We start from the raw sequence: 27,018 nt of genomic DNA, 5'->3' as shown, positions 1-27,018 counted from the left end.
ACAATTGCAATAATTATTGTTAAGAAAAAATACATTAACATAAATCTGCTCTTGCGTCTGCACAAGCTCGTCCAAAATTTCTTTAGAGGAATAGTTTCAGTTATTTACTCAGTAGAACACAGTTTTATTAATACCTTTACCGTCAGGTATAGGAGCTCAAAGAACACAAGTTGTGCACTTAAATTCAACAGAAATAAGTTCAACAACGTCAAGGTAGTAACCAACACTCATCTGTAACATACACACGTAACCAATATTAGCACATACAAGGAACTCTAAGAAAAACAGGTTTGGTTACATCACTGTGTTCGCCATAACTGCGAAATCGGGTAGTAATCTAGCAACAGTTATCGTAAGATTAAGACTTCAATACTCCTCCCTTAGAAATTATTCTTATTTTATTTTACAACTGCCTTTTAGTTAATGTGATTAGACTTAAATTCCTTATTCTCAGACAACCATGCTGTGCAGCTTGATATATATTTGTAAATGTTGACAAGTTGTCAAAACCAGCAGAATTGAAATTAAAAAATTTCCATTTCGAATGCACAGTACCACAGTCGTGACGTTTGTTACATCATAGATTACCTAATTGGTGTACATGTAACTGACCTGTGCGCAATAGTTCCCGCTTGAATATCGGACATCAGTCACTTGCTAGTAGCGCAGTTGCCTCTGCCAATATGCATAGCTATAATTGGGCAGTTTTGTGTTTCATTATCGAGCTTGAGCATCTGTATTTGACAGTGTCCATCAGTCCATTTCGATACTGTGGCTTATTTCCGTCCGATTACTGTTACGCCCACTGACCAAATAGACTGAGATGGAGCAATATAGTTAATGTGCCCAACTTCCTCTGGCCAAGAGGAGGGTTTCATTACTATCCGTCAGTCCATTTTTTTTCTTCTTTGTCTGTTTTCTGTTATTCCACTTCAGGCGGGTGCCAGACATTACCCCCTTTCTCGTCTTGTTGTTAGCGTCCCCATACTTCGAACGCTTAAATCACCGTGCGGTCGCGTACTTAACGATCGCGGATGTACGGCTGTCGGTTCCGACTACTCCCGAACTGAGGGGAGGAAAAGTATGCAAAGCACTGTCGAGAATAGCAATAACAACTCACTCAACTATGGCAACATTTTCTTATTTGGAGTTATTAATCAATAAAAGTGTTAAAGTTCGTACTGATATTTCACGGAAGTAAATATTTCCAATGGCTGAATGAACTTTGATAATTTGGAGATAATACGGACGCCAGTCCAAAGGAACAAACTTCACTGTAAATCCTGTCCATTACAATAATGACACACTTAATTTACAACTCTGTGTTCAGCTTGGTTACCTAATCTTGTATCGCGCCTGCTGATGCAAATATTCCCTTCGATTAAGGGATTTAAAGTGCCTGAAACACTCAGCAATTTTGACAAAATGTTTTTATTACAGTAAAACATACCGTTATTATTGTAACACGACAATACACAGACGTCGCAGCACGCTAACACTTACCTTTACAAATTTGTTTTCATTATAATTAGGCGGAACACACAAGTAAAACCTCCAAACTACTGAAACTCACTAAGAAACAATGACTGCTATGCTGAATTACTACAAGCAACAGTAAAATAGCAAAAGTAAATTTCTTTCTATATTTTTAGTGCCAGTGTTTAAATAAACTAAAATACTACCTTCAAAATACTATGCTGAAGACCAGGTTTGGATTTTGTTTCTTATTGTGTAGTTATTTATTAACAAAACGTAATATTTTATGATTTATACATGAATTTTCCAAGGGGACAAAATATGATATTGTTTTACATTCTGTTACATATTTATATACTCAGTCATTTAAACAGTAATCTTGGAATCAGGAACTTCTCCAAGGTAATCTGTATCTATTTCTCTGTATAAAAGGCTTGAAGGTGTACATACTGACAGGCTTCTCACCAGGACCACCCACTCCCACCCACTAGTGGTTGCGGTGGTAGACAGCCCTTGGTTTCATATGTTAGTAAGGAAGTTTGGTCGCGGTGCGTGGCAATGGGTAAGTGTGGGGAGCAGTACTCTTAGGAAAAGCTATATACTCTGTGACTTACGAACTTAACGAAAATACGTATATTGTTTCATTCTCCCTACATAATACGATGCTTGCGCGGTTTCGGCATCCAGATTTTAATAACGACGTGTATATCAAATAGATCAATTTTTAATCTCTCCGCGCGTTTTCGTCAATCGCGCTTTACCGACTATCAACAGAGACACAAGGAAAAAATCCATATATACTCTAAGATAAAAAAAACTCGTAAGGAACAAATGGATAATCGAACTGTACACTACATTGACTACGAATAAACATTTCGCTTATTCTTCGTGAGTGTAATTCTTTTCAGAATTGAGTGCGTTTTCCCCAATCGCTTCGCTTATTCTTCTTTTGCTTTATTCTTCGTGAGTGTAATCCTTATCATACTTCTTTTAGTTACGGCGGATGATTTAGTATTATTTCCATTCCTTTCCGGCTTCATTTAAATACTATTATGTTAAGACAATATTACTAAACTAGCATTGGCCCCTGGCGTTACACGCGGTTTAATACGCCTGTGTTACGTAATGTTAATGCCAATATGGACGAAACAGGGTGAGAATTGAATAAGCGAGTATATTCAATGATACGGTAATGTCCAATGTCATAGAGAATATAGCTTTTTCAGGAGAACTAAGTGCTGCATCTCGCGCATTATATTCAGTACCTGCCAATCACAGTAAGCCACTTCCACCCTCCAGAGAATCGATGAAACATGTAGATGACTCTCTCACCATAACACCTGATCGAGAGTGAAACAATAAAACATTGTCACATATCCGATAAAGTTCTTCGGTCATACATTATTTAGCTTTACCTAAGAGTATTAATTGCTCTATATTCCGCGGATTTTTGCCCACCACACCACCCACTGCCACGCTGCCACGCACCGCAACCAAACTACCTTACTAACAGGATAACTACATTCATAATATCATTAGTGAGATATTCGGCTGTATTCATCTCACATCTAGAATAGTGCTCGTGCCGTCTCCCGTGCCATATATTCTAACCCAGGCGATCAAAAATGTATCCTGCCATATGCCATCTACACTGTAACGAAACACTGTACTACAGTAAAATTACTCTTATCAAAAGAGTCACTGAGATTCACAATTTAAATTACAGATGACTCTAAGCGTCAGTCGGACGTCTTGTAATGTTGGCGTCTTCGAGCATCATAGTGTTATTGACAGGTTTATCGGCAGCGACAACGGTGCAGAACTACTTCGTATGTGATGTTTGCGACGACTCATTATTACTGTGCAGTGGCGCGAACTGTACTAAGATTTCTTTTCTCTGCCCACTGCAACGCACGAGACTAACGCCACCGATAAGTTCACACGCCGTTAAATCGCACCTCACGTAGGCACGCGATGGCTAACGAAGCATCCGGCGGCCAAATCCTTTCCCCCTCCGCAAGCAGCGCGCACACGCACTTTCCAAATTCCAAAGTTATTGTTGGGGAGATATACCAGTGGCAAATATACGATTACCTTTGGTCAGTCGTAACCCAGAGATCATAATAGTTACATAACAACATGGAGGGATAATAAGGGGGGAGTTGTCATGACGTCGCAACTTGAATCCGACGTCCGCCACGTTCGTTCCCCCAAAGATTAGCTTCTGGTGGAACCGTTTTAACAAAAAAATTGCCGGCTTGCGTCGATTACTGCTGTACTAACGGTTCTGATTGTGGTCTTAAGTGTAAAAGAATCGTATTTCATTCGTAAGTGGATTCCTTCAAATGATATATTTTTTTAATACATTAGTTTTGGTTGGGCTGTCTACTTTTATTCTAGTGGTTCTATTTGTATCGTTTTACTTGAGATTTACTATCAGTCCAACTCAAAAAGACTTTCAGTCGACGCTGTAAGAAGAAGAAATTTTGGAAATTTGTAGTAGGGTCTTAACGGACCAAACTGATGAGGTCATCGGTCCCTAAGCCTACACGCTACTTAATCTAACTTTAGCTTACGCTATGGACAACACATACACACACACACACACACACACACACACACACACACACAAACACAAACAGCCCGAGGGAGTATTCGAACCTCCGACGGTAGGCGCCACAAACAGCGGGGCTACCCCGCGCGGTTAAGAAGAAGAGATTGAAAACCCGCCAAAGAAGCGAAGTATGTTTTCTACGTTTTCGGTATGAGAACATAGACCGAACAACAGCTTCTTCAGTCCGTATTAAGGTAAATGATGGATCACGAAAGTATTCTTTTTACATCATATACCTTTCTTCTTGGTTATTCTAAACGTGTAACAAAACGAATGTTATATTAACGATGTAAAATTAGTCGTATATTTGGATCAAATATGCATTTGAGACCAGATAAATGTCTAAAAATTCGTTTCTGACGCCGTGTTATTCACGAAAGTTATTTCTACTTAAAACAATTGTTGCATGCACACCACAGAAATTAGGAACAAGATTCAAATGGCTCTGAGCACTATGGGACGCAACTGCTGTGGTCATAAGTCCCCTAGAACTTAGAACTACTTAAACCTAACTAACCTAAGGACAGCACACAACACCCAGCCATCACGAGGCAGAGAAAATCCCTGACCCCGCCGGGAATCGAACCCGGGAACCCGGGCGTGGGTTAGGAACAAGAAGAAATAGTAAACACTAGTGTGTAAATTTTTTGGGGCATATAAGACGTCGGCGCCGGCTTCAAAGCTAGGTACTGCAAAACTCTGTTGCGCCGTCTCTCCTTACTATATTTCTGGGCATAATAACATAGTAAGTGCCGAATTTTTTAATTAAAATGTGTTTCATCCAAAATGCACAGGAAACGATTAATCACGATTAATCCAGAAATTACTGCAACCAGTAGCCTTTTGTTCACCATTGCCGATTTAGAATCGCCTAGCGATTCATCATTGGATGGTTTGGTTTATTCCTGGGACACACATTATTCTGGAAAACATGATGTCCGAGCGTGGATTCCATCTCTAATAACCAACGGAGGTCATTAGAGGGTGGTTAAGTCTCTGGACTCTGGACTCTTCTTAATGACGGCAGGTCATATCTTCGGGATTGAGGTTTCCTGTCACTTCCTTAAATCTTTTTAGGCAAAGACTGAGATGATTCTTTTGAAAAGGGCACTGCCAATTTCCTTCCCTTACACCACTCCAGTCCGAGTTTGTGTTTCTTCTCTAGTGACCCCGACGTCAACACATTCAATTCTAATTTACCTATAAATTAACAGACCATTAAACTTGTTTCACTTTCTTTAAAGGTCACTTCTTCGGCCTCGCAAATAAGTTTACTTCAGATCCTCGCATGTCTTGACAGCATCAATATTTACCCACACCTGATCCATGTAATGCACAAGCTGATATTCACAAACTGTATTTAACGGGTAGCTACAAAAGTTAATACTTATAACAAAAAACTCTTTCCAGTCACGAAAAAATTTACTCTACTCTGGAGCCTTACGTTATAATAATCTCTGTTGCGGAAGGTGGAAGAGACGGGACAAAAAGGAAAACTATTTACGGCGTTACTTGGGACGGCAACCTGGTCATTTTTCCGTTGGAAACTCCTGTCTGGAAATACTTTGTTAGGGTGCTGGTGGGTGTTGAAATTTGTGAACGATGACGTCAGAACTCCTCCTTGTGATGTTTAATATCCTATTAATAGAAATAAAATTTAAGATACTAAATAACGGAATAAAAGAACATGCTTCCCCATATTTCCCGTTGGCGGTGTTTTTGTTTCAGTAGAATCGCACAGTAGCCAGGTCTGTTCGAAACGAGCGCTGAAGCTCACTCTGTGGATCAGGTATCGCTATTTAAACTGAGGCCTACAACAATTTAGGTCAATAGTATTTCATGCACAACCACACACGCGTTCAATTTCTACTAGAAAGAAGTCGTTTTTCACCGTAAGAGTTGTTTTAAAATTTCGAATGAACACTTCATGTCGATGGTGATTATCTACTTTCGTTCCCATTTCTACTATCAAGTAACGATACGCAAAAAATTCGTTACATGTTTCCATTTACAGCATGTCATTATCCGCACACCAGTGCAGAAAGATTAACAAATAATGGCGATAGGTAGTCCCGGCGCATGTCGTAAGAATATCATTGGGCAAAATGTTAGTCCCCCTCTTAAAAGAGTACGGTAACGGCCTTGACGCAGTGGTAACACCGGGTCACGTCGGATCACCGAAGTCAAGCGCTGTCGGGCTTGGCTAATACTTGGATGGATGACCGCCCGATCGCTGTTGGCAAGCGAGGTACACTCAGCCCTAGTGAGGCCAACTGAGGCGCTACTTGATTGAGAAGTAGCGGTTCCGATAAAGAAAACTGACAACGACCGGGAGACGGTGTGCTGACCACATGTCCTCCTTATCCGCATCCTGTGACGCATTGCCGCTGAGGACGACACGGCGGTCGGTCGGTGCCGTTGGGCCTTCCAAGGTATGTTCGGGTGGAGTTCTTAAAATAGCACACTGATCGCCTTGGAGTGCTGTAGCTGGTATAGAAATGGTATGAGGCGGTCAAGTCGCCCGCCACCGCCGACTAAGCCGTGGCAGTGTTGCATATGTGCTAATCGACTGTATGCAACCAGCGAACTGAGATGGGTCGACATGGAGACGTGACCGACCGCCGTGTCATCTTCTGTCAGTGATGAGGCATGTGGTCAGCACTTCGCTGTCCCAGATGTTTCTTAGTTTTGGATCAGCTACTAGTCGGTCAGGCAGATCCACAGTTGCCCACATGAGGTTGAGTGCACCCGTTACCCCTCCTTCCACCAAGGAAAAATCAACAGCAGAACCTAGAATCGAACCTGGGTCCTCGGCATGGCAGTCAGCCACGCTCAACACTCAGCTGTAGAGGCGGACACAAGATGAACGATGTTTCTCCATTTGTTTAGGTATTAAAGTGTAATGTCCAATATGTGTAAAAGGAACGACATACCACTTGTCGCCATGTCACACTGCGTTAGTACAACGCTCGTAGAAAAATCCTAACGGACAGAGACGGGGACAAGGCTCAATGAAAAACGGTTTCAAACCCAACAGGAACTGCTGATGACAGCGAATGAGACACAATCTCAATTACTTTCCGAACGAACACTGCCAAGGGAACCGCCTTCAGTGGAAACATATAGTCGAGCACCTCGCAAAAGATCGTTGCCGATAGCGGCACATGCACGGATGGGCCAAAACTTTGTTACCACCTACCATCTACTTAATAGCGTGTGGGTCCTCTTTTCGAACGCGATACAGTAGTGATTAAGCATGGTGAGGGTTCAACAAGTCATTGGTATGTTTTCGGAGATGTGTGGCACCAGACGTATCTTCACAGGCCATCAGTTTCCGTAAATTATCAGCCGGTGGGTTGCGGACGCTAAGCTGGCCCTCTATAACGTCCAGAATTGTTTCATCGGTTTCATATCATATAAATCTGGTGACCAGGACACTGATGTGAATTCACTATAATAGTCCTCAAAGCATTGTAATTCGATTCTTGCTTTGTGACATGGACAGTTATCCTGCCGAAAGATGCCGTCACCATAGGTGAAGACATCAAGGCTGAAGGGATGCAGGTGATAAGCAGTAACGTTCACGTAGTCCACAACTATCATGGTACCTGTGATTATTACCGCAGGTCCAATGGAAGCTTGTGTTAATGTCCGACATAGTACAATACATTGCACACCATCCTGAGTCTATGGCACGGTGAGTGTTTCGAGCAGTCGTTTCTCTGGATGACATCGTATCCGGATACGACCATCGCCCTGGTCTAATAAAAAAACATATTCATCCTGCAGACGACACGTTTACATTGATCCCCGTTCCAGTATCGACGATCCGTGCTCACTGCAATCGTCACGAACACTTAAAGTCCCAGAAGGCTTCCAGTCCCGCAGTGTGCATTGCATTGATCTTAATGTTTTGGTTCATCAGTGCAAAACTACTGGTATTCAGTGGGACAGACATTAGGTCTCTGAAGGTGTGTAGCATGGTCCAACGAGTCGCAGGTTTGCCTTTTCAAATGACCTAAGGTGTCGAGTCCACCGCCGGCGCAACGTAGTAAGTTAAAGCGGATGAGTAGGAAGAACAAACCTGTAATGTACGGATACAGTATTACGAGTGCCCTGCTTGACACAGTCAAGTCGTTTAAATATCTGGGCGTAACGTTGCAAACATATATGAAATGGAACGAACATGTGAGAACCTTGGTAGGGAAGACGAATGGTCGACTTCGGTTTATTGGGATAATTTTAGGAAAGAGTGGTTCACCTGTAAAGGAAACCACATGTAGGACGCTGGTGCGACCTATTCTCGAGTAGTGCTCCAGTGTTTGGGATCCGTAGCAGGTTGGACTGAAGGAAGACATCGAAGAAATTCATAGGTGGGATGCTAAGTTTGTTACCGGTAGTCTTCAATAAAATTCTTCAGGGTATCAGACCGCATCGTCATAATTTAAAATGCGCCAACGTTTCGGCCAGCGTTGCAGCTAGCCTTCATCAGGGCCTTACGTTAACTGCTAAATGAACACACGTGGTTCCTTAAATAGCTGCACGAGAAAACCGTGTCGTTACTTGATTGGCTGTAAAAGGAGGAGGAGGAGGGGTGAAAGGTATGCTTTATTGGTGTTTCCTTTATTATCTGTCATTGGCTGAAATAGCTGTTTTCTATTGGTCTTTATATTAATCCACCCCATTGGAGGAGACGGACGAATAGCGAACAGGTGATGGCTGTGACGTCACACTGTTTCCATGCTGTCCAGAAGCCGGCTGCGGCGTGCCATTGCTTTGTGTACTCGCGACCACTACTGCGGCTCTCCGCGTGTCTGCATGGGCCGCCACGGCTCTGCCGCCGCTCCGTAGCCCTGCTATTGCAGGCAGCCAAGACCTCGGAAGCTTGTACCCGTCCTCTCTATTCATGTTGGCGGGTCTTTTGGCTATTTCTATCGCCTCTCTAATCTTTCTTTTGAAAGTGAGAGGCTGTTTCGCCAGGACGCGGGCTTCTTGAAAAAATATTGGTTTCTCGCACTCGTCTCGGTGTTCCGCCACTGCTGACTTAGTGTGTTGTTTCAGGCGGATATATCTTTCATGTTCCGAGAGCCTTGTGCTAATCGGACGTCCCGTCTCATCTATGTAGACTAATCCACACGCACAACCAATTTCATACACGCCAGCTGTGTGTAGTTTGTCAACTGCATCCTTGGTAGAACCGAGCATGTCTGATATTTTGTTTGTGCTTCGGAAAATTGGTTTGATGTCGGCTTTTCGTAGAATTTTGCCAATACGTTCGGTGACCCCTTGTACATATGGTAACACAGCAATGCTCTGTGCCTCCTTCTCCTCTTCCCTATTAGTCTTCTCCCTTGTCGACATGGTGCTGTCTATCATCTGCTTCCCATAGCCATTAGTTCCGAAGATGGACCTGAGGCGTTCAAGTTCTGTCTTCAGATGTTCTTCGTGGCTTATCCTGTACGCTCTCTTCGTTAGCGTGTGCAGGGCGGACTTCTTCTGCGTGGGGTGATGGTGGGAGGAGGCGTGAAGGTACCTGTCCGTATTGGTTGGTTTCCTGTACACTTTGTGGCCAAGTTTACCATCAGGTTTTCGATAAACTTCCACGTCGAGAAAAGGCAGCACCCCATTCTTCTCTGTTTCCATTGTAAACTGAATTTTCCTATGCTGTTGGTTAAGGTGCTTGTGGAACTTCTGTAACTCCTCTTCACCGTGGGGCCAGATGACGAAAGTATCATCGACATAGCGAAGCCAACAATTTGGACGTAATGGTGCGGACTGGAGGGCTGTTTCCTCAAATGCCTCCATGAAAATTTCTGCTTCGATAGGCGATAGGGGTGAGCCCATAGCTACACCGTCAGTTTGTTCATAAAATTGACCTCTCCACTTGAAATAGGTGGTCGTCAGACTGGCGCACAAGCTCACATATATCAGGTGCCACGCGTTCTTCTAGGATGTTCATAGTATCTGACACTGGGACATTCGTGAATAGGGATTTGACGTCGAAACTAACCATCAGATCTTGGTCCGTAACACGCATTTCCTTTAGGAGAGACACGAAGTGAGTGGAATCCTTAACGTAGGACTTGGTTTGATGCACTAGGTGTCGGAGCCTAGGTGCCAGTTCTTTCGCTAGGTAGTAGGTCGGCGAATTTATACTGTTTACTATGGGCCTTAAGGGGAAGTCGGTTTTGTGTACCTTCGGTACACCATATATCCTTGGTGCCTGTGTCACTTGCGGGATGAATAAATTCGCCGACCTACTACCTAGCGAAAGAACTGGCACCTAGCCTCCGACACCTAGTGCATCAAACCAAGTCCTACGTTAAGGATTCCACTCACTTCGTGTCTCTCCTAAAGGAAATGCGTGTTACGGACCAAGATCTGATGGTTAGTTTCGACGTCAAATCCCTATTCACGAATGTCCCAGTGTCAGATACTATGAACATCCTAGAAGAACGCGTGGCACCTGATGTATGTGAGCTTGTGCGCCACTGTCTGACGACCACCTATTTCAAGTGGAGAGGTCAATTTTATGAACAAACTGACGGTGTAGCTATGGGCTCACCCCTATCGCCTATCGCAGCAGAAATTTTCATGGAGGCATTTGAGGAAACAGCCCTCCAGTCCGCACCATTACGTCCAAATTGTTGGCTTCGCTATGTCGATGATACTTTCGTCATCTGGCCCCAAGGTGAAGAGGAGTTACAGAAGTTCCACAAGCACCTTAACCAACAGCATAGGAAAATTCAGTTTACAATGGAAACAGAGAAGAATGGGGTGCTGCCTTTTCTCGACGTGGAAGTTTATCGAAAACCTGATGGTAAACTTGGCCACAAAGTGTACAGGAAACCAACTAATACGGACAGGTACCTTCACGCCTCCTCCCACCATCACCCCACGCAGAAGAAGTCCGTCCTGCACACGCTAACGAAGAGAGCGTACAGGATAAGCCACGAAGAACATCTGAAGACAGAACTTGAACGCCTCAGGTCCATCTTCGGAACTAATGGCTATGGGAAGCAGATGATAGACAGCACCATGTCGACAAGGGAGAAGACTAATAGGGAAGAGGAGAAGGAGGCACAGAGCATTGCTGTGTTACCATATGTACAAGGGGTCACCGAACGTATTGGCAAAATTCTACGAAAAGCCGACATCAAACCAATTTTCCGAAGCACAAACAAAATATCAGACATGCTCGGTTCTACCAAGGATGCAGTTGACAAACTACACACAGCTGGCGTGTATGAAATTGGTTGTGCGTGTGGATTAGTCTACATAGATGAGACGGGACGTCCGATTAGCACAAGGCTCTCGGAACATGAAAGATATATCCGCCTGAAACAACACACTAAGTCAGCAGTGGCGGAACACCGAGACGAGTGCGAGAAACCAATATTTTTTCAAGAAGCCCGCGTCCTGGCGAAACAGCCTCTCACTTTCAAAAGAAAGATTAGAGAGGCGATAGAAATAGCCAAAAGACCCGCCAACATGAATAGAGAGGACGGGTACAAGCTTCCGAGGTCTTGGCTGCCTGCAATAGCTGGGCTACGGAGCGGCGGCAGAGCCGTGGCGGCCCATGCAGACACGCGGAGAGCCGCAGTAGTGGTCGCGAGTACACAAAGCAATGGCACGCCGCAGCCGGCTTCTGGACAGCATGGAAACAGTGTGACGTCACAGCCATCACCTGTTCGCTATTCGTCCGTCTCCTCCAATGGGGTGGATTAATATAAAGACCAATAGAAAACAGCTATTTCAGCCAATGACAGATAATAAAGGAAACACCAATAAAGCATACCTTTCACCCCTCCTCCTCCTCCTTTTACAGCCAATCAAGTAACGACACGGTTTTCTCGTGCAGCTATTTAAGGAACCACGTGTGTTCATTTAGCAGTTAACGTAAGGCCCTGATGAAGGCTAGCTGCAACGCTGGCCGAAACGTTGGCGCATTTTAAATTATGACGATGCGGTCTGATACCCTGAAGAATTTTATTGAAGAAGACAACGGCCGCGGAAGCCTACGCTTACACTTGTTACCGGTAGGTTTGAACAACACGTAAATGTTACGCGGGTGCTTCGGGAACTCAAATGGGAACTCCTGGAGGGACGACGACATTCTATCCGAGGAACACTACAGAGAAAACTACAGAACCGGCTGTTGAAGCTGACTGCCAAATGATTCTACTGGCGCCAACATCCATTGTACATAAGGGCTACGGAGATAAAACATGAGAAATTACGGTTCATACGGAGGCATATAGACAGTCGTTTTTCCGTCGCTCTATTTGCGAGTGGAATTGGAAAGGAAATGACTAGTAATGGTAAAGGGTACCCTCCACCACGCACCGTACGGTGGCTTACGGAGTAGCTATGTAGATGTAGGTCTGCAGTGCGTAAAAGTAGCAGTTGAGGATGGAAGTAGACCCTTCACGTTTTGAGGGTGTTTTTCGTACCTTGCCGAGGAATGTTATCTACTCCTCTTCCATTATTTGTTCTTCTTCGAAGCTCTACTGTATCTAAACATCAACGAATGGTTTCAGATAGAGATGGCATATCTGAAGAAATTTGTTTACTATTTTCCTCGCAGAACTGAGGCCGTTATTAAGGCTAGAGTTCGTGGGTGTTACATGATCTTAGCGTCATATCTGGATGACCAGTATTTTGTCCGTGCAGTCACATAGTGGAAGTTCTGCATATGGACCAAAAAGGTGGAAGCTATATGGAGGTCTGAGCGCTGTTCAAAAGTACACACACACACAAACACACACACACACAAATCACGCACGCACATACACATACATACACGGGCACACACCATTAAAATAGGTCAGCATATGTTTTGGAACAAAAACAGACATGGGGAAAAAAGCTTAATATGTTAGGTGCACATAAGGTAAATAAGCATTCAGCTAAAACCCCCACCTCGTTCTAAATGGTTAGTTGCAGCTTAGTACATATCCATTTTTAATCTTCACATGATTCAATCAGCCATACACTTCCAGACCTCCATCCTAACGACCACATTGATCTCCACAAACTTTTACCGCAATAGAATTATCACTATACCTTATTCAGATTTTTCCTTGCAGCCTGTAGTGTTACATTCATACTACTTATATATTGTAATATTGTGCTCATCTAATGCCATGACGAAAGTGTGTTTGTTGATGCTATCTTTGTTTCTAAGGTTTTGTTTGCAACACACTAGTGTCTCTTATGGATGCTATGCAGCTGTTTCCTGACGATGTCCCAATAAGTCGAAAATAAATTCGAAATAAAAATTTTAGTAGCACAAAACGCAGTTTGTTTCTTTTTCAGCATTGAATACATGCGTGGTCAACATGTAAAAACTAAATTAAATGAAGGCCTATGTGCTCAGGAACATAATCATACTATCAAAACATTTTCATCTACATCTACACGTACATCTACATCTACACGCACATCTACATCTGCAATGACTGCACTGCAATTCACTCGTAAGAGCTTGATAGAGAGTCAGACAACTACTTCCAGACTATTTTTCCACCATTCCACTGCCGAACAGCACCTGGGAAAAACGAACTCGTAAATCTTTCCGTGCAAGCTCTGATTTCTCTTATTTTATTGCGATTGTCATTTCTCCCTATTGGGAGGCAGTCAACAATTTTTTTTTACTTTTCAGAGGAGAAATGTTGTGTTTGAAATTTCGTGAAAAGACTTTGGCACAACGAAGGAGACCTGTTCTAATGATTGCCACCCCAGCTCAAGTATAATATCCGTGACACTGCATCCCCTGTTACTCGATAATTCAAAACTAGCTGCCCGTGTTTGAATTTTAACGATGTCCTCCGTTAATCCTGTCTGGTATGGATCCCATACCGCTCAGGAGTCCCGTCAGATCACCGAAGTTAAGCACTGTCGGGTATGTCTAGCACTTGGATGGATCACCGTCCGATTTGGCGAGTGCTGTTGCCACACGGCGTGCACTCAGCCCTTGTGAGGCCAATTGAGGAGTTACTTGCTTGAGAATTAGCGGCGCCGAACCCGAAAACTGGTAACGGCCGGGAGAGCAGTGTGCTGGCTACATGCCTCTCCATATCAGTATTCGGTGGTGTCTGAGGATGACGCGGCGGTCGGTCGGTCCCGTAGTCCTTCACGGCCTGTTCGGACGGTCTTTGTTTTTTGTTGCGCCTCCTCAGTGTTCTGCCAATAAGACGCAGTCTTTGGTTCGTCTTCCCCACAACGTTCTCTACACTACCTGGTCAAAAATACCCATACACCTACTAGTGACCATAATATTACACGCGTCCGCACTTTGTCTTTATCATGGCTTGAGCTCTCCTGGGGACTCTTCCACTGAGGTGTCTCTGTGTCTGTGGAGGAATAGCATATTATTCATCCTTAACAGTGCAGTGTTACGTGGCTTCATGCTTAATTACAGACTTACTATTTTATCAGTTGATTTGTTATCACCACGTAACGCCCGCTGTTCACGTCCTTCTTCGTTGCTGAGCGATGTATCACTTTTCGTTCTGACGCCGCAACTCTTCCTTTCCTATATCTTTACTATTTTTTATCTATATAAATGATGAACTATCGGTTTTGCCGTTTAACAACTTTTTAATAACTGTAGAATAATTACAGGCATTAGGTCCCATCTAATGTGTCACCCGCCTATACGTTTTACATGAACCTTTCAAGACTCGATCGATCTGTTTTCAAAGAGAAAACAGAATTTCTCTTCCTTTGACGTTGTCCAACAACGACCTAGGAAGCTCGACGCCCTCGCCGCTCAGGCTCTTCCATGGCTCTCGGTAGTTTGCACCATTCGTTTTATTCATTGCCCACTTGCCGCTACGTCGAACCTTCGTGGTGATCGTTGGGCAACGTCTTCCACGTTATTTGCAACATAAATAAACTTTCTTCCCACAGTATTTCTGAAAACCCAAAAACAAACTTAAGGAACATAATAATAATAACTGTTCTTACAATTATTAGTATAAGCTTGGTCGATTTAATGAGGGATGGGACAGGCCTAAGCCTTGTGACACCACAACAGCCAAAACCAGGGAAAGTAGTGATGTTGGACGCTGGGGTGTGGAGCGAAGTCAGTTTTCTTACAAGTGATCCACTGGGGTCAGGTACTGACTATGGACAGGCCACGCCGCTTCACAACTGACTCACAGATTCTGCTTTATGACAGGACAATTCTAATGCAGATACAAACAATCGTCTTTTCCAAATTGTCCCTCTACTGTATGCAGTAAAACAAAATTGCAAAATGTGTTCATAACCTTCGACACTCGGCGTTTTCTTAAACGTAACAAGTGGACCCCGCCTTTATCATGAAAAACTTCACATACAGTAACACTTCCATCGTACTTCAGTATTGGCACAACACATTGCGACAGGTAACATTGTCCAGGAATTCACCAAACCCAAATGCTTGCATCGGATTGCTATGACGTGTACCGTCATTCATCACTCCAAATCAATCTTTACACCACCTAAAGCCTCGTTTAGTACTGACTACAGAAATGTGTCTTATGAGAAGGTACTCGACCTTTGTAACACGTCCTTTTTAACTGCCAAAGCAAGCTGACTAAGTTAGGAACCATAACTATGTGGGCCGGCCGGAGTGGCCGTGCGGTTCTAGGCGCTACATTCTGGAGCCGAGCGACCGCTACGGTCGCAGGTTCGAATCCTGCCTCGGGCATGGATGTGTGTGATGTCCTTAGGTTAGTTAGGTTTAATTACTTCTAAGTTCTAAGTGACTCATGACCTCAGAATTTAAGTCGCATAGTGCTCAGAGCCATTTGAAGAACCATAACTATGTGGAACAATTAGTTGTATGTTTCTGCTACCAGTCACATTTTTTTTATTTTGTGTTTAATTTAACACATTCCGACACTTTTCGAGCATTTATTACTCATCATTAGGCGTTTCCACAAACAATTGCTACTTAAAGAGAAAATGTCTTAATCTAAATCTACCTACAACTGTTTTGTTCACTTCTTCTGCTGGTGGAGTGGCTGTTGGGATATTTGGGGGGGGGGGGGGGCGGAGGGCAGTGGGTAGCCGTATATCGATGTCCAATGTTGTCTTCTGCTGTTGTGGTTCATACCACAGCTTCTACACGTTGCAGATAGTTTTGAGTCAAGTGTTATCTCATGATAATCGTGAGATACAACTTTTCGTATCTCGGTTATTCGCTCATTATTTTGATGTCCTAAAGACTGATCTGAATCGTTGGTGCACTGGCAGAGCTCTTTTTCAACATTACGATATTGGACTGCTTATTTTAACACTGTTTTGACATACTTTCACTACACTGAATGCCACAATAGACACTACAGCAGCAGAACAAGTGAACAAAATCATTCATTCGAGTTTTCCAGAACGTTCTCCAAACCAATCGTGAACAGTTGTGGCCCAGTGGCATGTAGTATTGACATCGATAAAAAAGTTCATCGCTGTATGGGAACAAGTAGTCGAACATAACCATGTCCCATCAATGATGGGTCTGTCGGATTAGAGAACCCAGTCCATTCCACGTAAACACAGCCCTCACCATCATGGAGTCGCCACCAGCTTGCACAGTGCCTTGTCGTCAACTTGGGTCCATGGCTTCTTGGAGTCTGCTACACACTCTAACCAACAGCTCTTACCAACAGAAATCGGGAGTCATCGGACCAGTCCGCTGTTTTCCAGTCGTCTAGGATCTAACAAATATTGTCACGAGCCCAGAAGAGACACTGAAGGCTATGTGCTGTCATCAAAGGCAATCGCGTCGGTCGCCTGCTGTCACAGCCCTCTAACGCCACATTTCGCCTTAATGTCTTAACGGATACGTCCGTCGTACGTCCCATAATGATTTATGCGGTTATTTCACGCAGTGTTGCTTGTCTGACAACTCTACACGAACGCAGCTGCTCTCGGTCGCTCTGCGTTGTCCGTGGTGAGAGGTAATGCCTGTAATTTGCTATTCTCGGCACACTCTTGACGCTGTGGATCTCGGAATATTGAATTCCCTAACGATTTACGAAATGGAATATCCCCTGCTTCTAGCTCGAACCACCATTCCGTGTTCAAATTGTGTTAATTGCCGTCGTGCGGCCATAATCATGTCGGAAACCTTTTCAAAAGAATCACCTGAATACAAATGACAGTTCTGTAGATACACTGCTCTTTTACACCTTATGTGCACGATATTTGTATATGTGCACATCGCTGTCCCATGTCTTTTGTCACCTCATTGTAATGTTCATTTTATTATTAACCGCCAAATACAGAACTTGCTCAATATGGGCACCAGAGACGTCGGCGAAATGCAGTGCAGCGCCAGATTTGAACCTGGTGTCCAAAACTGAAACTACACTACTAGCCATTAAAATTGCTACACCAAGAAAAAATGCAGATGATAAACGGGTATTCATTGGACAAATATATTATACTAAAACTGATATGTGATTACATTTTCACGCAATTTGGGTGCACAGATTCTGAGAAATCATTACCCAGAACAACCACCTCTGGCCGTAATAGCGGCCTTGATACGCCTGGGCATTGAGTCAAACAGAGCTTGGATGGCATGTACAGGTACAGCTGCCCATGCAGCTTCAACACCATACCACAGTTCACCAAGAGTTGTGATTGGCGTATTGTGACGAGCCAGTTGCTCCGCCAGACGTTTTCAGTTGGTGAGAGATCTGGAGAATGCACTGGCCAGGGCAACAGTCGAACATTTTCTGTATCCAGAAAGGTCCGTACAGGACTTGCAACATGCGGTCGTGCATTATCCTTCTGAAATGTAGGGTTTCGCAGAGATCGAATCAAGGGTAGATCCACCGGTCGTAACACATCTGAAATGTAACGTCCACTGTTGAAAGTGCCGTCAATGTGAACAAGAGGTGACCGAGACGTGTAACCAATGGCACCACATACCATCACGCCGGGTGATACACCAGTATGGCGATGACGAATACACGCTTCCAATGTGCGTTCACCGCGATGTCGCCAAACACGGATGCGACCATCATGATGCTGTAAACAGAATATGGATTCATCCGAAAAAATGACGTTTTGCCATTCGTGCACCCAGGTTCGTCGTTGAGTACACCATCGCAGGCGGTCCTGTCTGTGATGCAGCGTCAAGGGTAACCGCAGCCATGGTCTCTGAGCTGATAGTCCATGCTGCTGCAAAAGTCGTCGAACTGTTCGTGCAGATGGTTGTTTTCTTGCACACGTTCCCATCTGTTGACTCAGGGATCGAGACGTGGCTGCACGATCCGTTACAGACAAGCGGAAAAGATGCCTGTCATCTCGACTGCTGGTGATACGATGCCGTTGGGATCCAGCACGGCGTTCCGTATTACCCTCCCGAACCCACCGATTCCATATTCTGCTAACAGTCATTGGATCTCGACCAACGCGAGCAGTAATGTCGCGATACGATAAACCGCAATCGCGATAGGCTACAATCCGACCTTCATCAAAGTCGGAAACGTGATGGTACGCATTTCTCCTCTTTACACGAGGCATCACAACAACGTTTCACCAGGCAACGCCGGTCAACTGCTGTCTGTGTATGACAAATCGGTTGGAAACTTTCCTCATGTCAGCACGTTGTAGGTGTCGCCACGACGCCAACTTTGTGTGAATGCTCTGATAAGCATATCACAGCATCTTCTTCCTATCGATTAAATTTCGCGTCCGTAGCACGTTATCTTAGTGGTGTAGGAATTTTAATAGCCAGTAGTGTAATTCTTTTCCAGCGTAAATCGGTTCCACATTAGCGCTTTAGTCTTTCTACCAAGTTTCGCGGCCATAATGTAATTACAGCCTACGATGGACCTGCGTGAGTAACTGCGTTTTAATTATAATCATGGGCTGTTTAGGCCAAGAGTCAAATGTCAACGAGACGAGCGTAGCAGCTGATCATTCGGCCAGTGCCGGGGTCACAGGTGCGCCTCGGCACCCTACTAACGCGCTCGATGACAAGCGAGGCGTCGGCCGCGTGGCTGAAGACACGTTCGGCGTGGCGTGGCGTGTGACATGTGTGTCCATTAATTGACTAAGGGGGCGGCGGCGCGAGGTGTCAGCCGCGCCCCGGGCCAATCCAATTACGGCGGCCGTGCGGTCTCATTACGCTGATGGCGGCTTCCGTTCGGTTCGCTCCGGGCGGCCGGCAGCGCGCGGTCGCTGCGGCCGGTGGCCAAAATTGCGGTCTCCGCCTGGCTGGGCGCCACACGTCTCGTGGCCTGCGCGCCGCGCACGGCCGCCACACCGCGAAAACCTCCGGGTCGCCACAAAATGTCAAAGAGCCACATGTACTCCATGTAAGCCACTTCCTAAATAGAGGAAAGGCCTCTCTTAACACGCATGCTTATTGTAAATATAGATGTATGTATATTCAGTATGTGACTATAGTCCTGTCTGCTTGTGTGTGTGTGTGTGTGTGTGTGTGTGTGTGTGTGTGTGTGTGTGTGTTTTCCACATCTCCACCTCCACCGCACCGTTGTCAAGCAAACTTGGTATACGTGTCCCTTACTGTTAGGCAACAATGGATGTTGGGGTGATAACTCCTTACATTTCATTGTTCAGTAAGTATGACGTCATAATGAAATGCTTGAAAAACTGTGATATCTTGCTTGAAGTTTTAATACATTTATTATTTACTATTAAGACACTCCTACAATCGAACCAACCTAAGAAAATGCCAGACACATGGTAGTCCAAACGGTTGTAGGACAGAGCCGGCCGGGGTGGCCGAGCGGTTCTAGGCGCTACAGTCTGGAACCGCCGACCGCTACGGTCGCAGGTTCGAATCCTGCCTCAGGCATGGATGTGTGAGATGTCCTTAGGTTAGTTAGGTTTAAATAGTTCTAAGTCTAGGGGACTGATGACCTCACATGTAAGTCCCATAGTGCTTAGAGCCTTTCTTATGACGAAAGAAGAGACATGACAGTTGGCAGTGCTGTTGCCAGCATTCAACTGCGAAACAGAAAAGGTTGTTAGTGGTACGAAAACCACGTCAGTGAGAACAGTAGCTGTTTATGGAACTACGGCCATACTGAGCCGTTGCCAGGAGACGCACATAAAATCGTGTTATAGGAATGGTTGTGGTGGAAGCGTGAAGCAGCCGTCCGAAGGCCACTGTAACTGAGAGGCAGTTGGCTGTATATCTTCAACTTTTTGCTTCATATTAGAATCGATAGCAGTTAGATATATAGATACACACGTGTATTACAACCTGCAAAATCACAATGACGAGTTTAAAACAGAATTTTTATTTATATCTTTACAGGAATTGATATTTTATGTTGTTTCGTGGGTAATAATGCAATAGAAACATTTCGTAAGTCAAGCACTCTATTTTTTCAAATAAAAGGACTCCTTGGCTTCATTCACATCTCAGAGACCCTTCAGTGTGATCCGTGAAATACAACTAACGTATCGTAGCACTGTGTTCCGCTACCTTTCGAGTGGACTACTGTGTCAGCAATTAACGAAGAAGGCTGTGAGGTTACAAGATGTGTGTCACTTACGACCATGTGTTTGGTGATTATGCATTTATATCAATCTGAAACACTCAGTTTTTATTTTCGTCACCATTATTCATATCTAGCATAATCTTATCTTATCTTATCTTAGAAGGTAGATTAAGGAAAGGGAAACCTACGTTTCTAGCATTTGTAGACTTAGAGAAAGCGTTTGACAATGTTGACTGGAATACTCTCTTTCAAATTCTGAAGGTGGCAGGAGTAAAAAACAGGGAGCGAAAGGCTATTTACAATTTGTACAGAAACCAGATGGCAGTTATAAGAGTCGAGGGGCATGAAAGGGAAGCAGTGGTTGGGAAGGGAGTGAGACAGGGTTGTAGCCTCTCCCCGATGTTATTCAATCTGTATATTGAGCAAGCAGTAAAGGAAACAAAAGAAAAATTCGGAGTAGGTATTAAAATCCATGGAGAAGAAATCAAAACTTTGAGGTTCGCCGATGACATTGTAATTGTGTCATAGACAGCAAAGGATTTGGAAGAGCAGTTGAACGGAATGGACAGTGTCTTGAAAGGAGGGTATAAGATGATCATCAACAAAAGCAAAACGAGGATAATGGAATGTAGTCGAATTAAGTCGGGTGATGCAGAGGGAATTAGATTAGGAAATGAGACACTTAAAGTAGTAAAGGAGTTTTGCTATTTGGGGATCAAAATAACTGATGATGGTCGAAGTAGAGAGGATATAAAATGTAGACTGGCAAAGGCAAGGAAATCGTTTCTGAAGAGGAGAAATTTGTTAACATGGAGTACAGATTTAAGTGTCAGGAAGTCGTTTCTGAAAGTATTTGTATGGAGCGTAGCCATGTATGGAAGTGAAACATGGACGATAACTAGTTTGGGCAATTAGAGAATAGAAGCATTCGAAATGTGGTGCTACAGAAGAATGTTGAAGATTAGATGGGTAGATCATATAACTAATGAGGAGGTATTGAATAGGACTGGGGAGAAGAGAATTTTGTGGCACAACTTGACTAGATGAAGGGATCGGATGGTAGGACATGTTCTGAGGCATCAAGGGATCGCCAATTTAGTATTGGAGGGCAGCATGGAGGGTAAAAATCGTAGAGGGAGACCAAGAGATGAATACACTAAACAGGTTCAGAAGGATGTAGGTTGCAGTAGGTACTGGGAGATGAAGAAGTTTGCACAGGATAGAGTAAAATGGAGAGCTGCATCAAACCAGTCTCTGGACTGAAGACCACAACAACAACAACAACAACAGCATAATTTTTGTACTTTTATGTTGACTGCTTCGTCAGATTGACATTTTTGTGCTTATTGTAGGTAACCCAGATTTGATTGATGGGTTGTGCGGAAGAATTGTTGGCTAACGCGGCTGTGCTGTGTTGTGTGTTGCAGTGGCCAGCCCGCCCGATCGCCGCGTGGCCAAAGACGACAGCTCGCTGGCCCGTGGCTCTCCCGGTCGCAACGGCCAGCTAGCCAGTGAGTACCGCAGCTTGCCCTGCAGCTGGCCAAGCCCTCTGCTCTGCATTATGAGCCTGTTGTGTACATAGTTCCGCGTAGTAAGCGCGTACACAACTTTCCCACTAGAGCGCGCCCCGCTAAGCACAACAGCGCAGGCGCAGCGCTCGTCCGTCTCCGCACTACGAGATGGCGCGGCCATAGAGACGAACCAAATTCTGCTTCCGCCGATCCGCGTATTAATATGTAACGCAGCCAATGAGATTGCTGCTTACGTACAACCTTTTCTCCTCGCGGATCACACTCGCTCAGTGATACATGAACGCGCGAGGTATTATAACGAGTGTACAGACCTCCGATTAGTCAGTCTGTATTAGTCTGCGCCAGTCTGTACCAGTCTGCATCAGTCTGTACCAGTCTGTACCAGTCTGCATTTGTCTGTACCAGTCTATAGTCAAGTTTCAGTCTGCGCCTAATAAGATTACCATATTCCTGTATATAGCCATGAAGATAAATGTATAGACACTTTGTCAAGTATCAGAGATATATGTAAGAATAAGATTAACGTACCAATACCAAAGGAACTTCAGATTGTCAATTGTAAATAGCATCCAGAACCAAGTTAAGTAATTTTTATGCTTGTTATTATTTTAATAAATGTGTGTGAAAATTAATCAAGTTCCATTTAAAGTTGGTCACCGTCAATCTGCTACTCTAAGCGTGCAAGTGGCATTTCTATCGTCTGACCTAACGGCAGAAGATAAACACGCCTACAATAAGACCATGAGACATATTGCTGACACTCGCCTACTTCGTTAGAGCGACAAGTCAAATAATCTGATGGTGTGTGTACCGAAGGTCTTACAGTACGCACACCACACAGCCAAAGTCTTATTATCCACCACAGCCACTATACCAGTGCAGTTCAAACTAAAATAAGTTATTCACAAGTATCTCCAAGGTTTCAGAGGACCTAATGCGCAAAAATTACAAGGCACACAGACAAATAATACATGTCAGTCGACAGAGCATTTCTTCAGAATTCTGTTCGTGATACGCGCCTTGACGTAGTTATAGAACCCACCAGCAAGGGACAGCCATGTCAGAACATGTGAAACATACAGATCAGAAAAACGGGGAGTGCCGGTCTGTGTTCGGGTTGCATACTTCACAAATCAAGGCCCCTCTGTTACATGAGTGCTAACGAGATTCCTTCGTTCTCGCTCTAGTTCCGCGAGAATGACGAGTATGAGAATTGTGACGCTGCTGTCGCTCCATACTTGTAGACTCGTTCTCTCCTACCGAAGCATACTGAGATGTGAGGACAGTCGTTACTGATTATTAGTAGGGAAGATGAGTACAAGATCTTGCTGCGGTGAAGTAACACTGACAACGCGAAATGACCGATTGTCGGGATCAGATGGTCTTTAATGAAGCCTTTTTTTTGTGAGACTATGTATGGTGTAAGGTGAAAATTAATTGATGCGAAGTACACAACTGCAAATTTGTTCCAATAGAGGAGGGGTAATATCTGGAGTAAGTTTCGTGCTGCAGTCCACGCTTCATACGAAAAGCATACAATTTTCCTCCAGTGCAAACAAAATGATTGTATTCCTGTTTATTCCACCTCCGTCAAGAGAAAACCTTTGTGCTGTGTCAAACAAAAACTGGCCGCACTGCAACGTCACTGTTATATCGCTGCGACAAAAAATCGCGCTATTTGTGAATTCGTTGGTCATGGCAACCTACGTTTATGGGCCAACAGCGAGTAGCGTAGCTTATCATTGATTCCTGTAATTTATTTTAATAGTTAATCATTATTTAGAGATTGCACATCTCCCCGTATCATGTTATCTGATACCGTCGTTACAGACTCGGTATCGCTTCGAAAGTGTGTATGTGTCAGTTTAATTGCTAAACGTTATCTGAATAGATATTAAATATTAAAATTAGTTTACAGCAGTCTTGGAAAAAGTTTTATGTATGTAAATATAAGTATAAACAGAACCATATTCTCTTCTAACCAAAAACTGTTCAAATGTGTGTGAAATCGTATGGGACTTAACTGCTAAGATCATCAGTCCCTAAGCTTACACACTACTTAACGTAAATTATCCTAAGCACAAACACACGCACCCATGCCCAAGGGAGGACTCGAACCTCCGCCGGGACCAGCCGCTCTTCTAACCGATCAGTAGTTATATTGGTATACAACGTGGTTCTGTCACTAGGGTAAGTCGGACATTTTGCGACATTTCAACTTGCATTTGAGAAAGGCTATAAAGCAGAAATTATGTTTGAAATAAATGAATAGTAATGTTTGATTAAATTGCGGAAATTTCTTTCAAAACGGTTACGTATGTAGTGGGAATGCCGCGAATCCACGGTTACACTTGTGGACTCGCCTGCTCGTTCTCTTTTCTGAGTGAATCGAGTCCACTTGAAACCGACAGCAGACTCAGGTGAGGAGTCGGGTCTGCAGGCACACGGAGACGGCGAATTCAGAGATGACGTCACAGAACTCGCCCGCGAGTTTGAAAACAGTATCCAAAACTCATTTCTGATCTCTAATAGACGGATCACTCGCTCCTTGTAGTCGCATTGACTTAGTTTGCCCCTGAACATAGGCAAACCAAAAATGAAGAGATTTCCAAAGTGTGCTACTGTCGTCGCCTTTAATAAATTGCACGCACATACTGACGGTCGCCAAGGCGCGAACGAAGTCCATCTTCAGCAAATGTAATCTGAGCGATGCGCTGTCCACCGTTACGTATCTATTAGCTGTATACCCTGCAGCTTTCACGCATTTCTCTTCTGAAACCCCAGAAATATTAGTGAATAACCTTGTACAATTGCAAAAATTACCATAGAATGTTGTATGTTACCGTAAGATTAAAATTTTGGTCCACTGCAAGGAAGGAAAAATGTAATATCTGAATTATATTAGATAGCAAGGAAACGCCAATTTTCATGCTGCAGATGAATTTCAATTATACGCTCAGAAACGTTTCATCTGTTTAACAAAACATCCTCAGTAGGTGTCAGTAAAACATCTAATTCGTTAGATCTTGTATTCTTCCCTGACACATTTAAGTCTCTTCTTTATCTGCGATAATGACTGAAGCAGAAGAAATGGATCAAAATATGTGCTGCAGCCGGGATTTGAACCCAGGTCTTCTTGCTTGCTAGGCAGAAATGCTAACCATTTCTTTTATTATTATTTTTTTTTTTTGTTCGTTTGGTTTGGTTGGGCAGACGTCACATGACATCTTTTCAAGTCTATCGTTGATTCCTTCACTCAGTCTTTTTTTTAATTACAGAGGACAATCGGCCCTCTGACCGAACACGCACCATTACACCACCACAGCACGACGGTTAACGTTGCCGCACAAACTACAGAAGTTGAGTGCCCTCCCGAACACAAACTTCAATTCATATCTTCTGCTTGTGTTGGGGAGGGCACTCAACTTGGGTAGTTTGTGCATCAGTGTTAACATCGGACTGTGGTGGTGTAATGGTTAGCATTCCTGCCTAGCAAGCAAGAAGACCCGGGTTCGAGTCCCGGCTGCAGCACAAATTTTGATACATTTCTTCTGCTTCAATCATTATCGCATCTAATTCATTATTTGAGGATCATGCAATTTTCTCCATGTGCAAAAGCTGTTGAAAGTCGATTTTTTCGGGTAGAGTCACTATCAGTATCTTCACTTGTAGTATCAACGAGCCAAAATAAATGTTGTATACTCCACAGCTGCAAGGCCACTAGTGCGCCAGTTTTGGTGCCCAGTGCCAAGTCAGCAGCTTTGCTGTTTCTGCCCACTGCCCGTTGCTTACATTAGTGTACAGAATAGTAAAGGTTTTCTATTCGTGTCAGACAATAGAAAAAACCATGCCTGTTTTCGATACATAGGATTTAGCTGCATAAGTACAAAGTAGGCTACTATTGTGGGAATGTTGCATACGTAACTGTACAAACAAATTAGAAAGAGGCTGAAACTTAGAATGGAACGCGTAGATTACGTGAAATGTATTTTGACATCTTGCCACCACAGGAGAAGAAACTGCTAGTGGGCCTACACGAAACAGTGTGTGTGATTTTCAGCCAGTTTTTGCTGAGGGGAAACTGCTCGATGTTCAAGTAATCATTTAGATGTTTACTGACACGCACTGAAAATTCCTGGTACTTCTTATTTTTCTTATGTCTTTGTCCGGCATCTGCCTGGTCAATAACGTATTGGGCAACGTTAACTGAAGGAGTGGCCGAAAGCCCTTGCTGTCGCCACCCTGTTATCCCCAGGACAGAGTATGTGTACCTCAGCCCTCTGCCACTATTCTTATCCCATCTTAAAGTACGTGAACGTTCCCTAAATGTTTTCAAATCGTGTAACTGAGACGGAACGTGGGTACCAGTCCGGTATTCACCTGGTGGGCTGTGAGAAACAGCCTAAATGCCACATCCAGGTTGGCCGGCACTCCGGCATTCGTCATTAACCCGCCGGCGAATTTGATATAGGGCGGGCGCTGGATGCTTAGTCATAAACGCAAAACGTGCATACATGTATAAGTAAAATTCAAGTGCAGTATCAAAAATGTCTTTTTCTTGCGAACTACTGCAACTTGTTTATAGCTGCTGTGATAGATGGTCACCATAAGAAACTTGTGATATTTCTGTGGACTGTAAGAGTGGTTAGTTCAAATTTGTTATACGTAAAAATGACGTGTCATTTCTTTAACTAAACTTTATATACCGGGTGATCAAAAATTCAGTATAAATTAGAAAACTGAATAAATCACGGAATAATGTAGATAGAGAGGTACAAATTGACTCACATGCTTGGAATGACATGGGGTTTTATTAGAACCAAAAAAATACAAACGTTCAAAAATGTCCGACAGATGGCGCTTCATCTGATCAGAATAGCAATAATTACCATACAAAGTAAGACAAAGCAAAGATGATGTT

General features: G+C 43.9%; 1 protein-coding gene and 1 non-coding gene across 2 annotated transcripts in view; both read left to right on the top strand.

The window, feature by feature from the left end:
• Positions 1-21,935: 21,935 nt before the first annotated feature.
• The window catches only part of LOC126260462 (dual specificity calcium/calmodulin-dependent 3',5'-cyclic nucleotide phosphodiesterase 1-like), a 620,495-nt gene continuing 615,412 nt past the window's right edge, over positions 21,936-27,018 (top strand). Inside the window, exons 1-2 of the mRNA XM_049957791.1 lie at positions 21,936-21,939; positions 21,993-22,076. Coding sequence (XP_049813748.1) covers positions 21,936-21,939; positions 21,993-22,076 — 88 coding nt within the window. The remainder of the gene's footprint in view (positions 21,940-21,992; positions 22,077-27,018) is intronic.
• On the top strand, positions 25,556-25,628 carry Trnaa-agc (transfer RNA alanine (anticodon AGC)). Its single transcript has one exon. It is a non-coding gene; the product is annotated as a tRNA-Ala (tRNA).

This window comes from Schistocerca nitens, chromosome 5, assembly GCF_023898315.1.
Source record: "Schistocerca nitens isolate TAMUIC-IGC-003100 chromosome 5, iqSchNite1.1, whole genome shotgun sequence".
Lineage (NCBI taxonomy): Eukaryota > Metazoa > Arthropoda > Insecta > Orthoptera > Acrididae > Schistocerca > Schistocerca nitens.
This window is presented reverse-complemented; position numbering and strand designations above follow the sequence as displayed.